This window comes from Natator depressus, chromosome 6, assembly GCF_965152275.1.
Source record: "Natator depressus isolate rNatDep1 chromosome 6, rNatDep2.hap1, whole genome shotgun sequence".
NCBI classification, from domain to species: Eukaryota; Metazoa; Chordata; order Testudines; family Cheloniidae; genus Natator; species Natator depressus.
The window spans coordinates 2,809,721-2,832,832 of record NC_134239.1 but is presented as its reverse complement, the minus strand read 5'-3'; the positions used below and the strand labels follow the sequence as shown (position 1 = coordinate 2,832,832).

Here is a 23,112-nt window from a genome sequence, read left to right as displayed (position 1 = left end):
AGTTTATAAACTTCATTTAAGAATGCAAGCTCCCTGAGACTAATCTCTCTGGCCCAAGGGTCCCAGAAATTCTGCCTGCAGGGTCACCACGTCCTGTCCAACCAGCTAGGTCGAAGGAGTTTATGAACAGTAGTTGAGAAGGTCACGTTTCCCCACTGGCAGAGCCGTCAGAGTTTGCAACCTCCATCTGCTAAACATCTCTGGACCAAAGAAATCATATGCTCCAGGGGCAAAATATCGGAATGCTGCATTGTCTTCTGTGTGACTGAAACAAGCTACTGCATCTCTGATAGCGAAATATTCGCTCCATCAGAAGAAGAAGAATAACCAACGGCATCAAGTCTTTGTAGATCACAAAACCGAAGGAAATTCCCAGACAAAAATACTTTGTTAAAGCCGTAACCAATTCACTTACAAAACATCTGCAAGGCCTGAAATAGTTAAAGTAACAATAAAGTTAAATGTTTGAAATACCGGGAAACTCCTACCTTTTCCACAAATACCCGTAATGCTGGCATGTTTATCAACACACCTCTATTTATCCATCAATGTCGTGTCCAGCTACCAGACGACTCCCGTATATCAAAATATCTGAGTGCAAGCTCATTCACAGTTTTCAGTCGTTAGTGGAAACACCACAAAGCTACACAGATTATCTCAGTACTTAAATATCTGTGGTTTATGATTTTTAGATCTAGTTCATGCGAGAAATGCCATCAATTAATCCATCGTAAATATAAACCTGCAAATATCCCCTCAAATTTATATAGGGGGTTATTCGACCTAGGGAAAGAGACTTCCACTTCAAATTGGCCATAACAGCAAACAAAATTCTTATTCTTATGGGTTGTAACCCAGATTGCTGGTCGAAAGACGGTGGTGGTGGAAGAGGAGAATTGAAAACATTTTTATTTATTTATGTCGGTATTTTTCCTATCATTTCCCTCATCTAAATTTGCAATTTTCAACATTTGCAACTTTCAAATTTTCAGTGTTTCCAAACTCAGGTCCCCTCTCAGTCTTTGTTTTTCTAGGCGAAAAAAGACAGTCTCTCCGAGTCTCTTCTCATAAGATTGGCTTCCCAATCCCCTGACTGTCCCCGAAGACCTTTTCTGCCCCTGTCCAACTCTGAATCCCACTGTCTTTAACGCGGGTGCCCAGAACCAAGCACACCCAGAACTGAGATGAGGTCTTCCCCGGGCCTTGTCTGACTGCATTAATACCTCCCAATCGTTCCCTGATCAAAATCAGAAATGTTGACATGTTGTCGTCAAATTAGCAACATTCAAAACATTTTTGATTACCTTCACCCTCAGCCCAAACCTCTGCGACTCCTCCCAAGTTATCTCACCCACCCTGCAAAAACAGACGCTGATTATCGGGCCCTGTGCATTTATGACCTCCTGAAATGATCAGCAAAGGTTGTTTTGTTCGATCTTAAACTCCCTAGTCCTAAATATATACATGAAGATAGAGACCTAGAACAACTGGTTGACCCCCTCATGCCTACGGCACCCTTGCTGTAGTTGCAGAGAAATATACACACGTTTACAGTGTTTCACAAAGTTTTTTGTCTGGGAATTTCCTTAGTTTTTAAACATTTAAAATATTTTCCCAAAGGGAATGCTAAAACCCAGGGCCTTTAGGTAGCCAACACTGGGGAGACTGGACCAGAGATATAGATTCCTTCTTCCTTTTCCTTCTAGCTTGATAGAGGAGTGGGGGAATTCTCTCTTTTTCTCTGTCCACCCCCCTTGGTTTTAAATCAGATACAGCAGGCAGGTCAAGAGCAGCAGGGTGCTGGCAACGACAGAGGCAGCCTGGCTGGGCCAGCCAGCGACAGGGTGCTTTTGCCCCTTGGGGTCTGCCACAGCACGGGATCCCCGGCCTTTGGGCTCCTTGACAAACTCCAGATTGGGGATATATTCCCGGATCCAGCTTTGGTAGGAGGTGAGGCGACTGTAGACCCCGGGGCGGTTTTTGATGGCGCAGCCCTCGCCCCAGCTGACGACTCCAGCCAGCACCCAGACATCACCCACAATGCACGCCATAGGGCCGCCAGAGTCACCCTGCAGAGCAGAGAGAGAGCAGGGTTAGTGCCCTAGGCTGGGAACCAGGGGTTTGGGGAGGGGGGGGTCTATTCTGAGCTATGCCACAGACTTCCTTAATCTCAGTCGGGCCCCTGATCTCAGTCGGGGTCTGTGCAATTCCTGGCACAAAGGGCCCCAGTCTCAGTCAGGAGGCTCTGTGCAGGTGGCAGCTCTGAAATGCAACCACCTCTGGGGTGGGGCTTGGCAGGTGGATAACAGTGGCCCTGTGATGCTGCAAAGAGATTGCTTGCACAGAACCCAGGCCTTGTCGAGTAGCTGTGACCTGTTCTGGGATGGGACCCTGGGCCTATTCCCCCTGCCCCCCCCCCCCACCCCAGCCTGCTCCCTGGGCTGACAGCCAGGACTCCTGGGTTCTCTCCCCAGCTCTGGGAGGGGAGTGGGGGCTAGTGGGTCAGATCAGGGAGGTCTGGGAACCAGGACTCCTGGGTTCTCTCCCCGGCTGTGGGAGGGGAGTGGAGTCTAGGGAGTTGCAGGGCTGGGGGGGAGGGGCTGGGAGCCAGGACTCCTGGGTTCTCTGGCCAGGGGGCTCTCACATTGCAGGCATCCTTCCTGCCCTCGGCGTAACCGGCGCAGATCATGTCAGCCTGGATATTCCTGTGGGGCGGCGTGTTCTGCAGGTTGGTGAGGTACAGGTTCCTGCACGTCTCGGAGTCGATGATGGGGACTCGCACCTTCTGGAGGGTCTGCGGGGAGGGCAGGTCCACTGCAAGGGGCAGCAAGAGCTGGGGGTGAGGTGCTGGGCTCAGCCCGGCCCCCGGGGGGCAGCGCTGGACTGCCCTCCCCAGAGCACCCCCCATTCTGCCTTTGTCTGCTCCGGAGTTCCTTCTCCCGCGGCCCGCCCATGAAATCCAAGGCTCTTCCACGCGTTCTTCCATTCATATTCTCATTCGGTCTTTCTAACCCCCCTCGAACCCAGGAGTTTTCTTTCTTTCTTTCTTTCTTTCTTTCTTTCTTTCTTTCTTTCTTTCTTTCTTTCTTTCTACTTTACAGTTCATTTCTTTCTTTCCTTCATTTCCTTGTTCTTCCCTTCTCTCTCTATCCCTCCTGCAACCGCAGGGTTTGGTCTTCCTTTTTCCTGGCCTTCTCTCATTCTTTTGGTCTCTCGTTGCCCTCCCCTTATGGCCAAGGCTTTTTCACTCTTTCGTTCATTGTCTCATTCTCGCTTTCTCTGCCATGCCCCCTGTCTTTCACTCGAGGGCTCCTTCGTTCATTTTTACACTCTGTACTTCTCTGTGTGAGCTCCACCCCTCTTCCTTCCTTCTCTTTTTGTTAATGCTTCCATTCGCTCTTTGTCCCCTCCTTTAACACTAGGGGTCAGACTCGCTCTTTTTATTTCATTTTCCTAATTCTTTTTCTTTCTTTCTTTCTTTCTTTCTTTCTTTCTTTCTTTCTTTCTTTCTTTCTTTCTTTCTTTCTTTCTTTCCCCCATCACTAGTCCTCCAGATCGCCTGACCCCTGCCATACCTCCCTCCCTCCCATCTTTCTGCATTCCCCTAGACCTACCCCAAGGACCCATCCCCGCCCTGGGTGTCCCATCCCGACCTACCCCAAGAGCGCATGTGGCCCCAGCCGGTCACCCAGCAGACTTTGCCTGGGGGGAAGTGGACGGAGGCATCCGGGAGGCAGATGGGCAGGATGTAGTTAGTGAAATTCACCCGCCTGGCCAGCTGGACCAGGGCGATGTCTCCGCTCGTGGTCTGCCCGGCGTAGCTAGGGTTGGTGATGATGCGCCGGACTGGGCAGGCGCATGAGTTGGGGCCTGGGTTCAACAGCTGGTGGGCCCCCAGCACCACCCGGTACTGGGTCAGGTTCAGGACCCTGGTTCGGGGCAGAGAAACGCATCAGTGGCAGGTCAGGAGTGAGGCGCACCGGCAGAGCTGGGGGGGCAGGGCTGGACTAGCAGGGGGCTGTGGGTTGGGAGTGAAGGGCACCAGCAGGGCTGGGGGGGCAGGGCTGGACTAGCAGGGGGCTGTGGGTTGGGAGTGAGGGGCACCAGCAGGGCTGGGGGGGCAGGGATAGACTAGCAGGGGTGGCGGGTTGGGAGTGAGGGGCACCGGCAGGGCTGGGGGGGCAGGGCTGGACTAGCAGGGGGCTGTGGGTTGGGAACGAGGGGCACCAGCAGGGCGGGGATGGGGCTGGGCTGGCAGGGGGCTGCGGGTCAGGAGTGAGGGGCACCGGCAGAGCTGGGGGGGCAGGGCTGGGCTGGCAGGGGGCTGCGGGTCAGGAGTGAGGGGCCCCGGCACGGCTGGGGGGCCCAAGGCTGGGCTGGCAGGGGGCTGGGGGTCGGGAGTGAGGGGCCCCGGCACAGCTGGGGCTCGAGAACCCCTGTACTCACTGGTAGAAGCAATGAGCAGCCGTCACCACCCATTCGTCATTGATGAGGGACGCCCCGCACATGTGGACTCCTTTCCACTGGATGCTGGCCTGCCAGGGGAACTCTCCCTCCACCGTGTCCTGCCCCTTCACGATCCGGTTCAGGTTCATTTGCGGCTTCCCGCAGACTGCAGAGAAAGGAGACGTAAGGCAGGATCCTGGCCGAGATCGGCTCGCCCCGGGGTCTGCTGGGTGGGGCTGCCAACTTTCTAATCGCACAAAACGGAACACCCTCGCCCCGCCCCTTCCCAGAGGCCCCGCCCCTGCCCCGCCCCTAACCGGAGGCCCCGCCCCTGCTCACTACATTCCCCCTCCCTCCGTGGCTCGCTCTCCCCAACCCTCACTCACTTTGACTGGGCTAGAGCAGGGGGTTGGGGTGTGGCTGGGAGGGCGGGAGGGCTCTAACTGGGGCTGTGGGCTCTGGGGTGTGGCCAGAAATGAGGGGTTTAGGGTGTGAGAGGGGGCTCCCGGCTGGGGCAGGGAGTTGGGGGCCAGGCGGGGGTGAGGGCTCTGGCTGGGAGTGTGAGCTCTGGGGTGGGGCTGGGGATGAGGGGTTTGGGGTACAGGAGGGGGATCCAGGCTCGGGGGTGGAGCCTAGGGATTTGGAGTGAGGGAGGGAGCTGCAGGTTGAGGCAAGGGGTTAGGGTGTGTGAGGGGGTGAGGGCTCTGGGCTGGGGGAGCAGGCTCTGGGGATGAGGGGTTTGGGGTGCAGGAGGGGCCTCTGGGTCTGGGGGGGGCTCAGGGCTGGGGCAGGGGGTTGGGGCGTGAGGCAGGGGCTTACCTCGGGCGGCTCCCGGTCAGCGGTGCAGCGGGGCTAAGGCAGGCTCCCTGCCTGTCCTGGCTCCGCGCTGCACCCCAGAAGTGGCCAGCAGGTCCAGCTCCTAGGCAGGAGGGCCAGGAGGCTCCCCGTGCTGCTCTCATCTGTAGGCACCGCCCCCCAGCTCCCATTGGTCATGGTTCCCTGCCAATGGGAGTGGGGTGCTGGTGCTTGGGGCAGAGGCAGCGTGCAGAGCCCCGTGGTCCTCCAGCCTAGGAGTCGAACCTGCTGGCCTCTTCCACCAGGGTCCCTTTTTGACCTGGCGTTCCAGTCGAAAACTGGACACCTGGCAACCCTACTGCTGGGGGGCTGGTACCGGGCGTGGGCATTGCTGAGAGTGGCTCAAGACTCACCTCCGTTTGCCTCGCTGTGTTGGGCACCTGAAATGCAAAGAGACAGGGTCAGAGGGAGAGCCACAGGGTCTGCCTCGATGCAGCAGTCTCAATCGTGATTCCACTCGGGTCCTTTCTCCCGTCCACCACCAGGGGGTGGCAGAGAGACTAGCTATGCTACCCAGTTCCACCCCAGAAGTGGCTGCATCTCAGCACCAGATGTTCATTCTCTCCTAACTTCCACCTTTCGCAGATAGCCAACTCAATAAAACATTGCTGGCCTTAAGTATTCAAAATCACGAGCCAGGTCCCCAGGCAAGGACGAGCTCATAAAAATCAAGAGATTTTTAAAACTAATAAATTGTGGGGTTCTTTTTATTTGCCATCTGACTTTTGAATAGTTAGCTGGAGACGTTTGAGTGTTTTCCCATCAACATATGCCCATTTGTCGAAACGGGAACTCTTCGTGAAACAGGGGCGGACTGGCCAAATTTCCCCAGCTGAGAACAAGTTGGTGCGGGGCCGGGGGGGAAGTCTTTTGAGCCAGCCAAAAAGTTTGATTTGGACATTTTTGAACAGAAAAATTCCTGCCTCAAAGAGATTTTGATTCTGAAATTTAAGGAAATGAGCCCGGGGGGAAGAAGAGGGGGAGAAAAAAAGTTCAGAAAAAGGTGGAAATCGAAAAGAAACTTCTCAATTGACCCAATATGGGAAAAATATTTTTTTCTGTTCCCTAATATCGTCAGGGTTTTGACGTTTGAGCCCAATTTCAGCTGAGAAAAAACTCTGGAACATATTTGAGGGGCAGGAAACCGTTTCCCACCCAGCTCCGATCTGGGCTTCTTGGAGCAATCGGCTCATGCTCTCTGCAGACTTCAGACAGCCCCACTACGTTGGTCAGACTCCGTGCAGCTCCCTGCCTCAGATTCAGCCCCCTGTGACGGTTCTGGGATTGAGGGTCTCAGACCTAGGGCTGTTCCCCGGCTGCTCCCAGAGGCAGATCCACATTCCAAGGCCGTGATGGGATCCGAGCGGGCGCATCACAGCTGGCTTCATGTTCCCGTATTTAATTACGGGGTGGCAATTACCTGGGATTAGGGAGAAGGAAGTGAAAGATCGAGGCAGGGAGCTCCAGCACCGCGGAATGCGGCTCTGCCTTCGTGTTGTAACAGATCTGGCGACAGGCCCGGCCCAGCATCTCTGGGCTAGCCACACCCCGGTGTCCTTAATCCTTCCTGCCACCCCAGGTCAGACGCAGCGGCCCACCTACCCTGGTATCCCGCCCCCAACCCCGTCACCCCAGATAGGACCCTAGTCCCATCTATCCTGGTATCCTGTCCCCATCCCTGTCACCCCAGATAGGACCCATAGCCCCATCTATCCTCGAATCCCGTCCCCATCCCTGCCACCCCAGATCGGACCCATAGCCCCATCTATCCTGGTATCTCACCCCCATCCCTGCCACCCCAGATCGGACCCATAGGCCCATCTATCCTGGTATCTCACCCCCATCCCTGTCACCCCAGATCGGACCCATAGCCCCATCTATCCTGGTATCTCACCCCCATCCCTGCCACCCCAGATCAGACCCATAGGCCCATCTACTCTGGTATCCTGCCCCCATCCCTGTCACCCCAGATCAGACCCAGAAGCCCATCTACCCTGGTGTCCCACCCCCATCTCGGCCACTGCAGGTCAGACCCAGGATCCCATCTAGCATGGTATCATGTCTCCTCCTGCCCACCCTGCCAGCGCCCTGAGACCCAATTACTCCATCCGCACGACCCGCATTACTGGCATTGCCCTTTGCCAGGCTTGCCCGGGCAGTGGCTCGTTAAGAATTACAGCGGTACCTCATTAGCCAATTACACAGACCAGCCGCAGAACTCCCCCTGAGGCGTGGAGCTCTGCTGGCTGGTCGCAGCCGGGGCTGGGGGCCGGGCGCTCGCGAAGATGGTGCCCACCTTATCTTCCCTGCCCGGCCTCGCTGGGGTCTCGGCAGGCAGAGCTCTTCACCTGGCGCCGAGTGTGTGGGTAGGTTGGGCACCAGCTGGGGGGCATGGAGGAGAGACCGACGGGAGAAATTTGTCCCCTCACATAACTCTGGAGCACTTCAGGACAGGAGAGAGGCAGGACTCCTGGGTTCTCTCCCCGGCTCTGGGAGGGGAGTGGGGTATGGGAGCCAGGACTCCTGGGTTCTCTCCCCAGCTCTGGGTGAGGGGGAGTGGGGTCTGGTGGGTTAGAGCAGCGGGGGCTGGGAGCCAGGACTCCTGGGTTCTCTCCCCGGCTCTGGGAGTGGAGTGGGGTCTAGTGGCTTAGAGCCCGGGGGAGGGGTTAGGACCAGGACTCCTGGGTTCTATTCCCAGGTTTGCTAAAGATTCCCTGTGCGTAAGTCCATGCTTTGCTCTGGGGCTCAGTTTCCCTATCTATAAAATGGGGAGCATGCTTCTCTTTAGGCTGCCTTCTGCTTGTGGCAGGGACTGTCTCTTCCTGTGTGTCTGTGCAGTGCCCGGTGTGATGGGACTAAAATATTGGACCGAGGCACATTTGTGCCAGTTGCTTCATTTGATTAGGAGAGAGGCTTAAAATGGGGGGGAGCGGTATGCAGAAATTGAGAGAAAGACAGCCCCCCCAGGGGCAGGGCAGCTGGGCAACAGGCCCACAAGGATGGCTCGGCTGGGGTGAAACAGCTGCACGGCGTTTGCATTTAACCAGCTTTTGACTTAAATCTGCAGGTGATTCTAAACAGGGAGGAGCTGCATAAACGAGACTGGACTTGAAACTCAGTGTAAAGGTTGCCACCAAAAGATGAAACAGGCCAGAGAAATAACTAAATGTGAAACGAGCCACCCTAGAGCACGCTTGATATTGATACAGATTTAGGACAGTTATTACAAGTGAACCCATTTTGGTGCCAAAATAAGAAAAAGATACTTTTGGGAGGCGTTATTTTAACCAAAATCATGCTGCATTTTTGCACAAACTGTTTGTTGTCGCCCAGATTATGGCATTTTTGGATCCAGCTACGTTTTCAGCTCAAACGTTTGCCCCCGAGCGTAGTACTTTTGGACAAATCTTGGCTTCTTTTCCGCACTAAATGTCTTTGATTTGTGCATTTTTGGACCGGGTCCTCTTTCAACCACAAGGTTTGTGCCTTTGACCCCAAAATGTTTGACCCAGATTTCAGTTGGTGTTTTAGACAAATTACCGCTTTTCCCCCAAAACAACCATTTTTCTGACCAGTTCCCCTTTCAATCCCAATTGCTGTTATCCAAATTTTAGTATTCCCGGGCAGATTTTTCTGGGAAAATATCTTCCAACACAGATTTTTGCATTTTAAAACATTTTTTTACATCGATTTTTCTGTTTTTTCCCTCCAGAAATGTTTGTTCTGCCCAGAGTTTGGCATTTTTTAACCCAGACCGTGGCAATTTTGGGATCACAAGGTTTTTTTAAGTGCAGGTTTTTCCATCACAAGTTACTTGACCTGGCGTTTTGCAGTTTTTTGACCAAAACATTTTAACAAACCAGACACTGCAAATTGATGGCAATTTTGCAACCAGTGATTGATGCTGACACAGCGTCAGAAGAAGGATAACAGACTCACCAGGACCCTGACTCTCTAGACCCTCAGCCAAGGCAGTACGTTAGTTAGACCAACTGCCCCAGCAACAACACTTAACAGGGAGCTGCAGATTTGCCACAGTGCAGGGAATACTTTAGCTACAATGGACACATCCCACCCTTTACTCACAGAACTATGAATGGAACCCAAGAGTCCTCACTCCCAGCCCCCCTGCTCTAACCACTAGACCCCACTCTCCTTCCCAGAGCCAGGTATAGAACCCAGGAATCCTAGCTCCCAGCCTCCCAGCGCTAGCCCATGAGACTCCCCTCCCAGAGCTGGGGATAGAGCTCAGGAGTCCTGGGTCCCCCCTCCAGGCCACTAGACCCTACTCCCTTCCCAGGGTGGCAGATAGAACCCAGGAGTCCTGCCTCTCCCCTCCCCACTCCTTCTCTGTAGGCAGATCACTCAGTCCGATGGACTTTCTTACCCATCAGCACAAGGAGCAGGAGCAGACACCCCATTCTCCTTGCCCAGCTCAGCCCGCTGGCCTTGCTTCGCCGCTCCTCCATACTCTCGTTAGCAGCACCAATGACTAAACCCAAAGGGGATCCCAAAGCTCCCAGAGAGAGGCAGCCAGGCCACCGGGCGATGCACGCAGCCAGGAGAGGGTGTGCACCCCAACACGATTTATATCCAGCCAGTTAGTCTGCCTAGAATGTTGACCAACGGGTTCAGCAGATGTTGGCACATGTCCCGCCTTCTTCCCGAGCACCCCTGTTGCCGCTTGCCAGATGTGAACCAGCTGTTCCCTCAACTCTCCTCCCTACTCTTCCCCCTTCCCCGGACTCCTTCCTTTGCTGCTGCTGGCACCCCCAGGTGACCCCAGTGTGTAGGTTGAGATGCCAGAGGCAAAGTCTTGCCAATAATAACCCGGCTCTCTGGTGCAGTATTAATAAACAGAGCTGCGAAAAGGTGCTGAGGCACTTCAAAGCCATACTCCGGTAAGAATACAAGGACTGTGATAGTATTAATTACTATTTATTTTTTTATTTTATTAAAGAAGATGTTCTGGTATAGCCCAGTGAGGCTCCTGCAAGCTCACTGGTATGGTGATATGCGATGGAGCTGCAAAAGGTACTCTGGTATTTTTACAGTAATACTGCAGGAAGAATATTAGTACTGTGGTATTACTGAGATTACAAAAGGTATTGTGGTATTTTAGAGTACTAATACTGTGGTATTCTAACTGTGACTACCAAAGGTGCTCTGTTATGTTGGAGTAATAGCCTAGCAAGCAAATTGATAACATAAACGCTTTTAATAGAGATACCAAGAGTTCCTTGCTATTCTGCTATAATACTCCGGTAAGATAACCAGAACTGTGGCACTCTTCGGAGAAGTACAGCTGGCATTCTGGTGTTTTACGGTAATACTCCAGGTAGATCACCCATAGTATTGTAATCTTAAAAGGACTATAAAAAGTGCTCTGGTATTCTGTGGTAATACTCCAGCATGCTCACTGATACTAATAGTCAACAGAGGTGCAAAAGGTACTCTTGTATTCTATGGGAGTATTCCAGTAAGATCATTCGTATTTTCACTGTTTATAGGTCTCTACAAAGTACGTTGGTATTTTAAGTCATGAGATCACCAGGAGTTTGGTACTCTGAATACAGCCGTGAAAGATACTCTGGTATATGATAGTACTAGCCCAGCAATCTCACTGGTAGAATAATACTAAACAGAGCTGCAAAAGGTATTCTGGTCTTCTACAGTAATACTCCAGTAATATCGCCAGGACTGTGGTACTTCTCATAGGGCCACAAAGTATACTCTAGTATTTTACAGTAATACCCCAGCAAGCTCACTGGTACAATAATACTCAATACAACAGCAAAAGGCACACTAATATTTTACAGCAGTACTTCAGCAGACTCACTGGTACTGCAATACTCTTAGATCTTTAAAATGTACTCTGGTATGCTTCAGTCCAATATTATAATCAGTGGCAGAAAAGGTACAGTCCTCTGATATTTTAAAGTAATCCTCCAGTTAGATGACAAGTATGGTAGCAATCCTACTAGGACTACAAAATATACTCCAGTATTCCTGAGTAATAGGCCAGTTATTGTCGTACCATGCAAAAGTACTCTTGTAAAACTCGAGTTAGATTACTGGTACCATACAGAAGGTCACTAATATTGTAGTATTCTTTATAGGCTCTCTAAAGACAATCTGGTAGTGTAAAGAAGTACTCCAATTACATTATTATAGTACTGAACAATAATACTCTGGTATTCCACCTTAATACTCCAGTAAGTTCACTATCAGGGGCACTTAATAGGGCACAAAATACTTTGGTATTCAATAAGAAATATTCTAGTTACATTACTAGACCGCATACTAATATCATACCTACTATCAGTCTGGTATTCCATGACAATGCTCAGCTAAACACCTTAGGCCTCTTAGTAGGGCTATAAAATATACCTTAGTATTCTACCATAATGCTCCAATAAAATTATTGATACTGTACAAATATATGCAGTCAATACTTCCAGCAAACTCACTCTTAGTGTAGTACTCATAAAAGGAGCCTCACAAGTGCTGTGGTACTTGCCATAGAGACAAAAGACTCAGGTATTTTCTAACCGAACACCAGTAAGTCCACTGGTGCTGGATTTCTCTTAGTAGGGTTTGTAGATAATCTGTTGGTATTTTCCAGTAATATTCCAGTTGCGTTATTGGAAGTACTGTTATACTACCGTAATACTCCAGGTAAAGCGTTAGTACTGTACAACGGTGCTCCGCTACTTTACAGCAATACATCAGGAAACTCACTCTTACTTTAATATTCTTAACAGGGCTACAAAAGTTATGATTCTCCCGGGTATTTTCCTGGAGAATACCAGAGGGCCTGTGTGCACTGCTAATAGTCTATCCGTATTATTATTGGGAAACACCAGAGTACCTTTGTGCCGTACTAATAGTCTAATGATATTACTTCTGGACAATAATCAGAGTACTTTCATGCAGTACTACAGCTAATTGTATTATTACTGAAAAATACCGGAGTACTTTCTCGCAGTATTAATGCTTTAACAGTATTACTAATTGTTATGATTATTACTGTAGAATAGCATAATATTTTTCTGGGCAGTATAATACTCTGGTACTCTGCAGTAACAATACTCCAGGATTACTCCTGCAGGTTATTTGGAAGTCTCTGTGAAAGACAGGAAACCTGCCAGGGCTGCGATCTGGCAGTAACAAAGGATGTGAAACCCCGTTAAGTTAGAGGGGAACTGATCTTTTTCCAGACTGTTTAAAATGACCAGTTGTTTTTATTGACAGGTATTTAACTAAACACACAAGTATCACTTGGTCAAAAGAGCTCTTCCAGTCACTCCTGAGAACTATCTCAATGTACGTCACGAAGACATCTAAGCAGCTTTCCAGCAAACAGAAGAGATATTTTTAAAGCGATTCCCCAGCTCTGGGAGGGGAGTGGGGTCTAGTGGGTCAGAGCTGGGGGGGCTTTGAGCCCGGACTCCTGGGTTCTATCCCTGGTTCCGGGAGGGGAGTGGGGTCTAGTGGGTCAGAGCTGGGAGGACTGGGAACCAGGACTCTTGGGCTCTATCACCACTTCCTGGCTGGGCTGCATGAGACCCAGAGGAGACAAACCCATCTAATTCTCCCTGACCCCACCTTTCAGAGATGCTGCAAACCTTGCCATTTCCTGCCAGGGATTTCAAGGAACCCCACCATCCCCTAAGCCAAAACCCCATTCATGGCAGTGGGATAGCAAAAGAGCCAGGGGATGCTAGGTGGGTGGCTCGGGGAGGGGGATCTGTTGGGGAAGGCCTCCCTGGGGGATCAGAGGGGAGCCAGGGTGCTGGAACTCTGCCTGGCTGGCCTTGTTTGCCTGATAGCTTCCTGGAAAGACTTTAATCATCAGGGCGAGGCACCCAATTAGAGGGATAAGCTCCCCATCCAGGGGCCCTTCTTTTGGGGCAAGCTTCCAGCATAAGTCCTGACTCCTCACCTGACTCCCTTCCAAAGCCAGAATAGAACCCAGGAGTCCTGGCTCCCAGCCCCCCTGCTCTAACCCACTAGACCCCACTCCCCTCCCAGGTGTTCTGGCTCCTAGCTCCCCCACTGCTCTAACCCACCAAAGCCCACTCCCCTATCCATCTGTCCATTCCCAGTACCCCATCTATCCCTGTACACATCTGTCCATTCAGCCTTATCCCCACTGTGACCCCCTGACCCCCCCAATATTCACCACTGTCATGTAATTAGGATATGTTTTGTACAATATATGCCGTGTGAGGTGTCATTCTAGAAGTCTTGATCTGCTAGACATTAATATCTCGTTGGATGGTATGTGCTATCGTCGTCTGTGAAATTATGAGGTTGGGCTCTGTGTGTGTTACTGAAACAAGTGACGCTGAAAACACCCACAAGCAGCCTTTCAGGTACAACAGTGAAAAAAGCCAAACCAGGTTAATGGCTTATTGAGGAAAGGCACAGAAGCACCAGGATTACCCCAGGAACTGTGCAATAGAAACCTCTCAGAGATAGTCCTTCACAATGGGAACTGCTTGACCCAGGTCACAGCAAAGAGCTTTCCAGCAAGTGGGAAGAAGATATAAAAGGGGGTAAATGACATCATGGGGGGACCTCACTCTCCCTACAACCCCACACCTGGAAACACTTGAGGAACAAAGACTGAGCTGGGGGAAGTGATGGTCCCAGGCTAAAGGGATTTCTAGCCTGTGTATGAAAACCTGGGAAACCCAAGTTGGAAAACCAAGGCAGCTTGTGCCTTAAGAATCTGCCAGCCTGCTTATCACTCAGGATGAGAATTTGCCAATTCCCATCCTACCTATCTAGTGTGTTAGTATGATGCGGTTTTGTTTATTTACTAGGTAATCTGCTTTGATCGGTTTGCTGTCACTTAGAATCATTTAAAATCTATCCTTTTGTAGTTAATAAACTTATTTTATGTTTTAATGCAAACCAGTGTGCGTTTGACTACAGTGTCTGGGGAAAATCTCAGTTTGGTTACCGCAAGTGTGCCAGGTTTGACCAGGGCAGGACGGTACTGCTCCGGGGTCTGAGGCTGGGAGGCTGGTGGTTGGAGAGCCTGCGTGTAACTTCAGCTGGGTGGCTCCCTACCAGTGTGAATGTGCTGGTGAAAGTGCAAGCTTGGAGGGCTTTGCAACTTGTCATGGCCGCACAGTGAGAGAGGGAGCCCAGGCTGGTGGGACCCAGGGCTCAGTGATACTTCAGCTCCAGGTGGCACTCTGGGGGGTACCTGTCACACCCACCATCTGTCCAGCTATCTACCCCTGTATCCCTGACCATCTACCATCCACCTCCATACACACCCCTCTATCCATCCATCCATCCGTGCATCCATCCATCTAATGCCCCCAAATGCCAATAATACACAGTTAAGCTTGCCCTGCTCTGCTTCGTCCCCTAGGGATGGGTCAGTATGGGTGGTGGAAAAGTAAATGCCCTTCCACAGGAAGCGGTGTATTCTCCAGCTTTCCACGGCATCAAGGCCAGCTGCCCTTCTGGAAGAGGCTTCAGGGCAACACATGTGACAGGGCTCCACAAAGCGGGTCTCAGGATGAAATTTAACGGTTTCTGTGTTACAGGAGGTCCAACTACAGGATGTAACTTAAAATCCATGGTTCAGCAACAGGGAGAGAAGGAGGAGGATGAGGAGAAGGTGGAATCATCCCATAGATTTGAATTCCAGCATTCGCCTGCATGCACTCCAGTCACATTCACGGCATAAGGCGTCAGTGCGCTGACTGACGACAGGATCAGCTGGCTCTGTGCTACGAAGCGAGGTGCACGTGGACTTTGAGAGAGCCGTCACACCCCAGGTCAGCGCTGAGTCCTGGAGGGTGGCCCAGGTATCTTCTTGCTCGTCGGCATTTGGTTGCCTACATGAATAATTGCCAGGGCTCAGGGCCAGGTGAGGGCGGGCAACTTCCCAGAAGGAAACCTCAAGGCAAGGGCTGGGGATAGCTGGGAATACAGGATGTTATCCTGTAGGGAATATGGGTGACCATTTATAATGTTATGGATACCAATGTTACAAAATTGCAATGCATCTTACAAGATATGCTGTGTAAAGTATCTGTGGAACAGTTATAACTAAGGCTCCGTGTTTGTCACGGATTCTGTCACTTTCCGTGACTTCTGCAGTGGCTGGTGCACCTGGGCTGGGAGACGCCCATGCAGCTCCGGCAGCCCCATGGCCAGTCGCACCGGCTGCTGCTGGGGCAGTCTCGGGCTCCCCCCGCCCCACCTCCCAGCAGCAGGAGTTTGGGGGGGGTTCAGGGCTGGGGATTGGGGGGTGGGGCGGTACTTACGTGTGGGGGCGGGGGCTCCCCAGAAGGGCGACAGGAACTTCCCTCCCTCAGGTCCTAGCTCCACACCTCTGTGCCTGCAGGCACCACCCCCGCAGCTCCCATTGGCTGCGGTTCCCAGCCAATGGGAGCTGCAGAACCGGGGCTGGGGCATAGAGAAGGCAGCACAGGGAGCTTGGAGCCAGAGGTCGCTGCTTCTCAGGAGTCTGGCAGGGAACCTGCCCCAACCCTGCTATGCCCCCAAAGCCCCCATGAAGCCCCCCCAGGCCATACCCCCCACCCGAGTACCCCCAGCATCACCCTGGGTCATGCCCCCATCGAGTATCCACTGCCCCTCCCAGGCTGGCCCCCCCAAGTGTTAGGGTTATATAGTAAAAGTCACAGACAGGTGACAGGCAGTAAACCAAAATTCACAGCTCATGACCTGTCCTTGACTTTTATTAAAAACACCCGTGACTAAAACGTAGCCGTAGTTATAATTGGCTAAATATGATAATCACGTTGATACGTATGTATCACATCTGCATGATGAATGATAAGGATGTGCGTATCAGTGCAGTGTCAAACCTGTACTGTGTGGCTGGGTGACACCCGCAGACCCACTGGCAGCTGCACTGCCTGGCCTGTGTGACGGCTCATCCAGCGCAATCAGCTGCACAACGAAGCCACGGAGAGAGACGTCAGGGCCTACGCCGATGAGTCAGCAGGACGTGTAGGGACAGGAGTCTCCAAGTGCTTTTCCAGGCCCATGTGCTGTGAGCTTGTGTTTGGGATGGAGGGTGAACCGGCCACATGGCAAAAGATATAAAAGGCAGCAGCATTGTCTCTGTTTTGTCTTCAGTCCTGCTTCTTCCCTCTGGAGTAACCTCTCTGAAGACTGAAGCTTTGAACCAAGGACTGACAGACCCATCCAAGCTGTGGATGTGTTCCAGAGAGACTTTCTAGCCTGCTAAGAACCTGATATATGCATCTGATTGCTTTGACTATTTAACAGCTCTCTTCTTGGTCTTTTCTTTTCGTTTATAATAAAACCTTTAGTTTTAGACACTAAACGATTGGCGGGCGGGGTGGTATTTTGGGTAAGAGCCAAACTAGTACTGATCTGGTAATGTAGCTGGCCCTTTGCGATCAGAAGAACATTTTGTAAAGCGAATAGAATTTTAAGTAACTTCTCACTGTACTGGACCGAGGTGCTGATTGGGAGCCAGAGACAGGAACGCAATAAAGGGGGCTGTGTGATTTCTTTTTTCTAGATTCTTGATAACCAGTGTCGGGGAATCAGGAGCACAGTTGGCGACTGGTTGGTGAGTCTAACTTCAATGTTAACCACCAGTTTGGGGAGAATCTGCTCTCCTTTCGGCAGCCTGCCACGACCTTGGCATTTGCAATGTGGGTTACCCTGGGCACCTCGGGTCACGCAAGACACAAGGCATTGCAGCCTTTAGATTGATTTAGGGTGCAAATTGCATGAGTCACTAATAACAGGTTCTTTCCTCAGGTGGCTTTATGAAATTCTATAACGAGTGGGACTGGAGGTTACAGATATAAAGGCAGGAAGCCTTCATTTCAAATCCAAATTACAACAGTGAATTGCACCCATACGGTAGCAGAGAGAGGTCCTGGAGCACTGGGCCTGGGGCAAGACCTGAGGCCGGAACCAGAGGCTGGGAACCAAAGTCAGGCCACGCATTAAAGCAGATGCTCACAAGTTCACTGTCCAGTACGTGAACTTGGCAAACTTGTTGCTAGTGTAGTAAGTATTAGATGTTCATGTACAAATCTGGTTCAAGGCTGGCACATTTACACCCCAGTCTAGTACAAGGCAAGATGGTTTGACAGATTTGTTCAAGATATCAGGAGCAAGGGGAGGTAACAAACAAATGTCATGCCACAGGTAAGATGGTACGTAAGCTGTGTGTTCTAGTTATTTGTCTCAGTCTATAAATGTCGGGATACCTCTCCTTAACCTGCTGCATCCGTTGTAACGACCATAGATGTGTGAGTGTTCCTGCAGACATTGATCCAGGGAGCTAAGGCCATGCTTTGCTGGCAATAAACCTGGCCAAGCACCTTCGCCACCCAACCGAGTTGGTGGCCTTTTTAGGTAGTGCTATCGAGGCCTGCTGGGTCAGCTCTCTGCACAGAGCTGGGACAGCACACAGAAAAACACACATGCAAGCCAACTGACAACACATACAAGGAAGAGATCCACATAAGGGAGCAGTTTCCAATGCTTGTGAGGATGGGTGAGAACAAAGAGAGAAGAAAGCAGTCAGTGGTCAGTACCGTGAGCGGGATATGACAAGTCAGTTTATGCCATCCTCTCAACTGGCTGTATCCAACTAGGGGCTGGGCAGAGACCTCTTTTAGACACCTTTTCCTTACATCGATACATGTCTGGAGAGGGCAAAAAAATCGCCTCAAAGCCAACAACAAGAAGTGCAACCTCCTCATAAACTTATGGGAGACCCAAGCCCTCGGCTGGTTCAATGGAGAAGGACCTTGTGGCAAGGATCCCACTGTTTCGAGACCCAGTGAAGACAACAGGAAACGGAGAGACGGGAGAGGAGGTGAGAACACAGCACAGCTTGATTCAACAACCCAGATCGTCCCCTTCCACTGGAAAACATCTGCCCCATCTGTCTTAAAATCTGTGGATCCCAGATTGGCCTCATTAGAGGAATCCACCAGCGATAAGTAGCTATCATTTTTTGGAAGACAATCACCCTCGAATTCCAAGAGATTGCCACTTACTACATGTGTGGGGCCATATTTCATTAGGTCTCAGCTCCCTGTCAGCATGTGGTATTCCAGACAACCCTAATTAAAGTTCTGGCTGTTAACATGAGCTGTTTGTGTCAAGACGTCTTCCCAGTGCTTTAGATCCACCAATATGGTTCTTGCCCTTGTTACAAACACCAAAAAGCCTATGTAAGTCTACTGTTTGAAACTTGTCTTGTTCCTTTGCCGTTTCCTTGTTTATCACAAGAAACATATTTCTAAATCTTATAATGCTGGGCTGTGCACGTATGCTAGCAGTTAGGCCTCAAACACATTCCAAAACTTATTGCAATATTAATATATATGTATATTTTATCTGTCCCTACATTCATTACAGATGTAATGACTGGCCTTTTTATCCCTCTCTTAAGTGTTTGAGCATATGAATCTCTCAACGTATGTGCATCATGCCCCATATTGTCATTGGCCAGGTGGAGAGCCGGTAGCCCGCCATTGAATTAAGTCAGTGGGCACTCGTCAAGGATATGAGACATAACGCTGACCACAGATGCGTCGCGGATCATTAGAAAAGCATATGAAAGATAGTGACGTTGAGCTATAAACCTTCCAAGATCAGGTTGGGGTGAAAGGTCAACACCATCAAAGACCAGATCAGGGGTCGGCAATCTTTGGCACACGGCCCATCAGGGTAATCCACTGGCGGGCCGCGAGATATTTTGTCTACGTTGACCATCTGCAGGCGCAGCTCCCAGTGGCTGCGGTTTGCCCGGCCGCCACTTCCCACAGCTCGCATTGGCTGGGAACAGCGAACCACAGCCCCTGGGACCTGTGGACGGTCAACATAAACAAAATGTCTCACGGTCCGCCAGTGGGTTACCCTGATGGGCTGTGTGCTGAAGGTTGCTGACCCCTGGACCAGATCCTCCAAGGTATTCAGGAGCTTAATCCCATTGATTTCAGTGGAAGTTAGGAGAGTTAGGCTCTGCACACAAGTCAGGTCTGCTTCTACCACAGGTTCAGGGCTTGTGTGTAGGCCACGTGTAGGTAGCTCCTGTCAGCTAGGCCTGAGCCGAACTTGAGTTTTCTCACAGCAGGAAGTAGGAGCTCATTTTTGGCCTACAATGGTCACGTCCCCTGTAGCAACTCTCAGGGCAGAGCGCTCGTGTCTACAGATTCTAAAGACAGAAGAAGCCATCGAGTCTAAACTCCTGCATAACACAGGCCAGAGAAATAATTCCTCCAGTCTTACAGCTGGGCAAATAATGGATCGTTCAGCTCATGGGCAAGTCTGGAGGGTGGAAATTGTTTTCTCGGGTCAAAGAAAAATGATTTTTTTTTTTGGAAAGTTTTGTGACACCAAAGAGTTTTGGATCAAACGAAACATTTCACTGTGATTTGGATGGTGCTTCAAGCTCTTTTAAAAACTTCCACTGAAAGGCTATTGCACCACAAAAAGTCATTTCACATCAAAAGGTTGAAACATTTGAATAATGTTAAGGTTTTGACTCCCCCGCCCCAATTTATTGTAGGTTTTTCTTCAACTCCAACAATTCAGCTAATCTGAAAAGGGGTAAACAGTGAGGTGGCAAAGTTTGAAGACGATACAAAACTACTCAAGGTAGTTAAATCCAGAGCTGACTGCAAAGAGCTACAAAGGGATCTCACAAAACTGGGTGACTGGGCAACAAGATGGCAGATGAAATTCAATGTTGAGTAATGCACATTGGAAAACACAGTCCCAACTGTACACATAAAATGATGGGGTCTAAATTAGCTGTTACCACTCAAGAAAGAGATCTTGGAGTCATTGTGGATAGTTCTCTGAAAACATCCACTCAATGTGCAGCGGCAGTCAAAAAAGCGAACAGAATCTTGGTCCTCATTAAGAAAGGGATAGATGATAAGACAGAAAATATCATATTGCCTCTATATAGAATCTTAGGACTGGAAGGTACCTGGAGAGGTCGTCAAGTCCAGTCCCCTGCACTCAAGGCAGGACTAAGTATTATCTAGACAATCCCTGGCAGGTTTGTCTAACCTGCTCTTAAAAATCCCCAATGATGGAGACTCCATAACCTCCCTAGGCAATTTATTCCAGCGCTTAACCACCCTGACAGGTAGGATGTTTTTCCTAATGTCCAACCAAAACCAACCTTGCAGCAATTTTAGCCCATTGTTTCTTGTCCTATCAGAGGTTAAGAAGACCAATTTTTCTCCCTCCTCCTTGTAACAACCTTTCATGTACTTGAAAACTTATCACGTCACCTCTCAGTCTTCTCTTCTCCAGACTAAACAAACCCAGTTCTTTCAATCTTCCCTCACAGCTCATGTTTTCTAGACCTTGAATCATTTTTGTTGCTCTTCTCTGGACTTTCTCCAATTTGTCCACATCCTTCCTGAAATGTGACGCCCAGAACTGGACACAATACTCCAGCTGAGACTGTATCAGCGCGGAGAAGAGCGGAAGAATTACTGCTCGTGTCTTGCTTACAACACTCCTGCTGATACAGCCCAGAAGGATGTTTGCTTTTTGTGCAACAGCGTTACACTGTTGACTCATATTTAGCTTGTGATCCACTATGACCCCCCCAGATCCCTTTCCGCAGTACTCCTTCCTAACCAGTCATTTCCCGTTTTGTATGTGTGCAACTGATTGTTCCTTTCTAAGTGGAGTCCTTTGCATTTGTCCTTATTGAATTTCATCCTGTTGACTTCAGACCATTTCTCCAGTTTGTCCAGAGCATTTTGAATTTTAATCCTATCCTCCAAAGCACTTGCAACCCCTCCCAGGTTGGTATCATCTGCAAACTTTATACGTGTACTCTCTATGTCATTATCTAAATCATTGAGGAAGATATTGAACAGAACCAGACCCAGAACTGATCCCTATGGGACCCCACTCATTATGCCCTTCCAGCTTGACTGTGAACCACTGATAACTACTCTCTGGGGATGATTTTCCAACCAGTTTTGCACCCACCTTGTAGTAGCTCCATCTATATTGTATTTCCCTAGTTTGTTTATGAGAAGGTCATACGAGACAGTATCAAAAGCCTTACTAAAGTCAAGATATACCACATCTACCACTTCCCCCATATCCACAAGGCTTGTTACCCTGTCAAAGAAAGCTATCAGGTTGGTTTGACATAATTTGCTCTTGACAAATCCATGCTGACTGTTATTTATCACCTTATTATCATCTAGGTGTTTGCAAATTGGTTGTTTAATTATTTGCTCCATTATCTTTCCAGGTACAGAAATTAAGCCAACTGGTCTGTAATTTCCTGGGTTGTCCTTATTTCCCTTTTTATAGATTGAGTCTATATTTGCCCTTTTCCTGTCTTCTGGAATTTCTCCCCTCTTCCATGACTTTTCAAAGATAATTGCTAATGGCTCAGATATCTCCTCAGTCAGCTCCTTGAGTATTCTAGGATGCATTTCATAGGCCCTGGTGATTTGAAGACATCTAACTTGTCTAAGTAATTTTTGACTTGTTCTTTCCTTATTTTAGACTCTGATTCTACCTCATTTTCACAGGCATTCACTACGTTAGGCGTCCAATCGCCACCAACCTTCATGGTGAAAACCGAAACAAAGAGGTCATTAAGCACCTCTGCCATTTCCACATTTTCTGTTATTATTTTTCCCCCCTCATTGAGTAACGGGCCTACCCTGTCCTTGGTCTTCCTCTTGCTTCTAATGTATTTGTAGAATGTTTTGTTGTTTCCTTTTATGTCCCTAGCTAGTTTGATCTCATTCTGTGCCTTGGCCTTTCTAATTTTGTCTCTACATGCTTGTGTTATTTGTTTATATTCCTCCTTTGTAATTTGACCGAGTTTCCACTTTTTGTAGGACCCTTTTTTTTATGTTTAGATCACTCGAAGATCTCCTGGTTAACCCAGGGTGGTCTCTTGCCATACTTCCTATCTTTCCTAAGCAGCGGGATATTTTGTTCTTGTGCCCTTAATAATGTCTCTTTGAAAAACTGCTGACTGTCTTCAATTGTTTTTCCGCTTAGACTTGCTTCCCATGGGATCTTACCTACCAACTCCCTGAGTTTGCTAACGTCCGCCTTCTTGAAATCCATTGTCTTTATTGTGCTGTTCTCCCTCCTACCCTTCCTTAGAATCGTGAACTCTTATCATTTCACGATCACTTTCACCCAAGCTGCCTTCCACTTTCAAATTCTCAACCAGCTCCTCCCTATTTGTCAAAATCAAATCTAGAACAGCCTCCCCCCAGTAGCTTTCTCCACCGTCTGAAATAAAAAATGGTCTCCAATACAGTCCAAGAACTTGTTGGATAATCTGTGCCCTGTGGTGTTATTTTCCCCACAGATGTCTGGGTAGTTGAAGTCCCCCAACACCACCAAGCCCTGGGCTTTGGATGATTGTGTTAGTTGTTTGAAAAAAACCTCATCCACCTCTTCTTCCTGGTTAGGTGGTCTGTAGTAGACCCCTACCATGACATCACCCTTAGTTTTTTTACCCCTTTTATCCTTACCCAGAGACTTTCAGCAAGTCTGTCTCTTATTTCTATCTCAGTCTCAGTCCAAGTGTGTACGTTTTTAATATATAAGGCAACACCTCCTCCCTTTTTTCCCTGCCTGTCCTTCCTGAGCGAGCTGTACCCTTCTCTACCAATGTTCCAGTCATGTGTATTATCCCACCAAGGCTCCGTGATGCCAACTAGGTCATAGCTGTGTTTATTTACTAGCATTTCGAGTTCTTCCCGCTTATTCCCCATACTTCTCGCATTAGTACACAGGCATCTCAGA

General features: G+C 49.6%; 1 protein-coding gene across 1 annotated transcript; it reads right to left on the bottom strand.

The window, feature by feature from the left end:
• Positions 1–1,707: 1,707 nt before the first annotated feature.
• LOC141988457 (serine protease 27-like) lies at positions 1,708–9,770 on the bottom strand. Its single transcript, XM_074954249.1, has 6 exons — positions 9,689–9,770; positions 5,655–5,681; positions 4,447–4,612; positions 3,658–3,929; positions 2,645–2,814; positions 1,708–2,069 (listed from the first exon to the last, which is right to left on the bottom strand). The coding sequence occupies exons 1-6, from the start codon at positions 9,768–9,770 to the stop codon at positions 1,761–1,763; spliced, it is 1,026 nt and encodes a 341-aa protein (XP_074810350.1). The 3' UTR covers positions 1,708–1,760.
• Between the last annotated feature and the right edge of the window lie 13,342 nt (positions 9,771–23,112).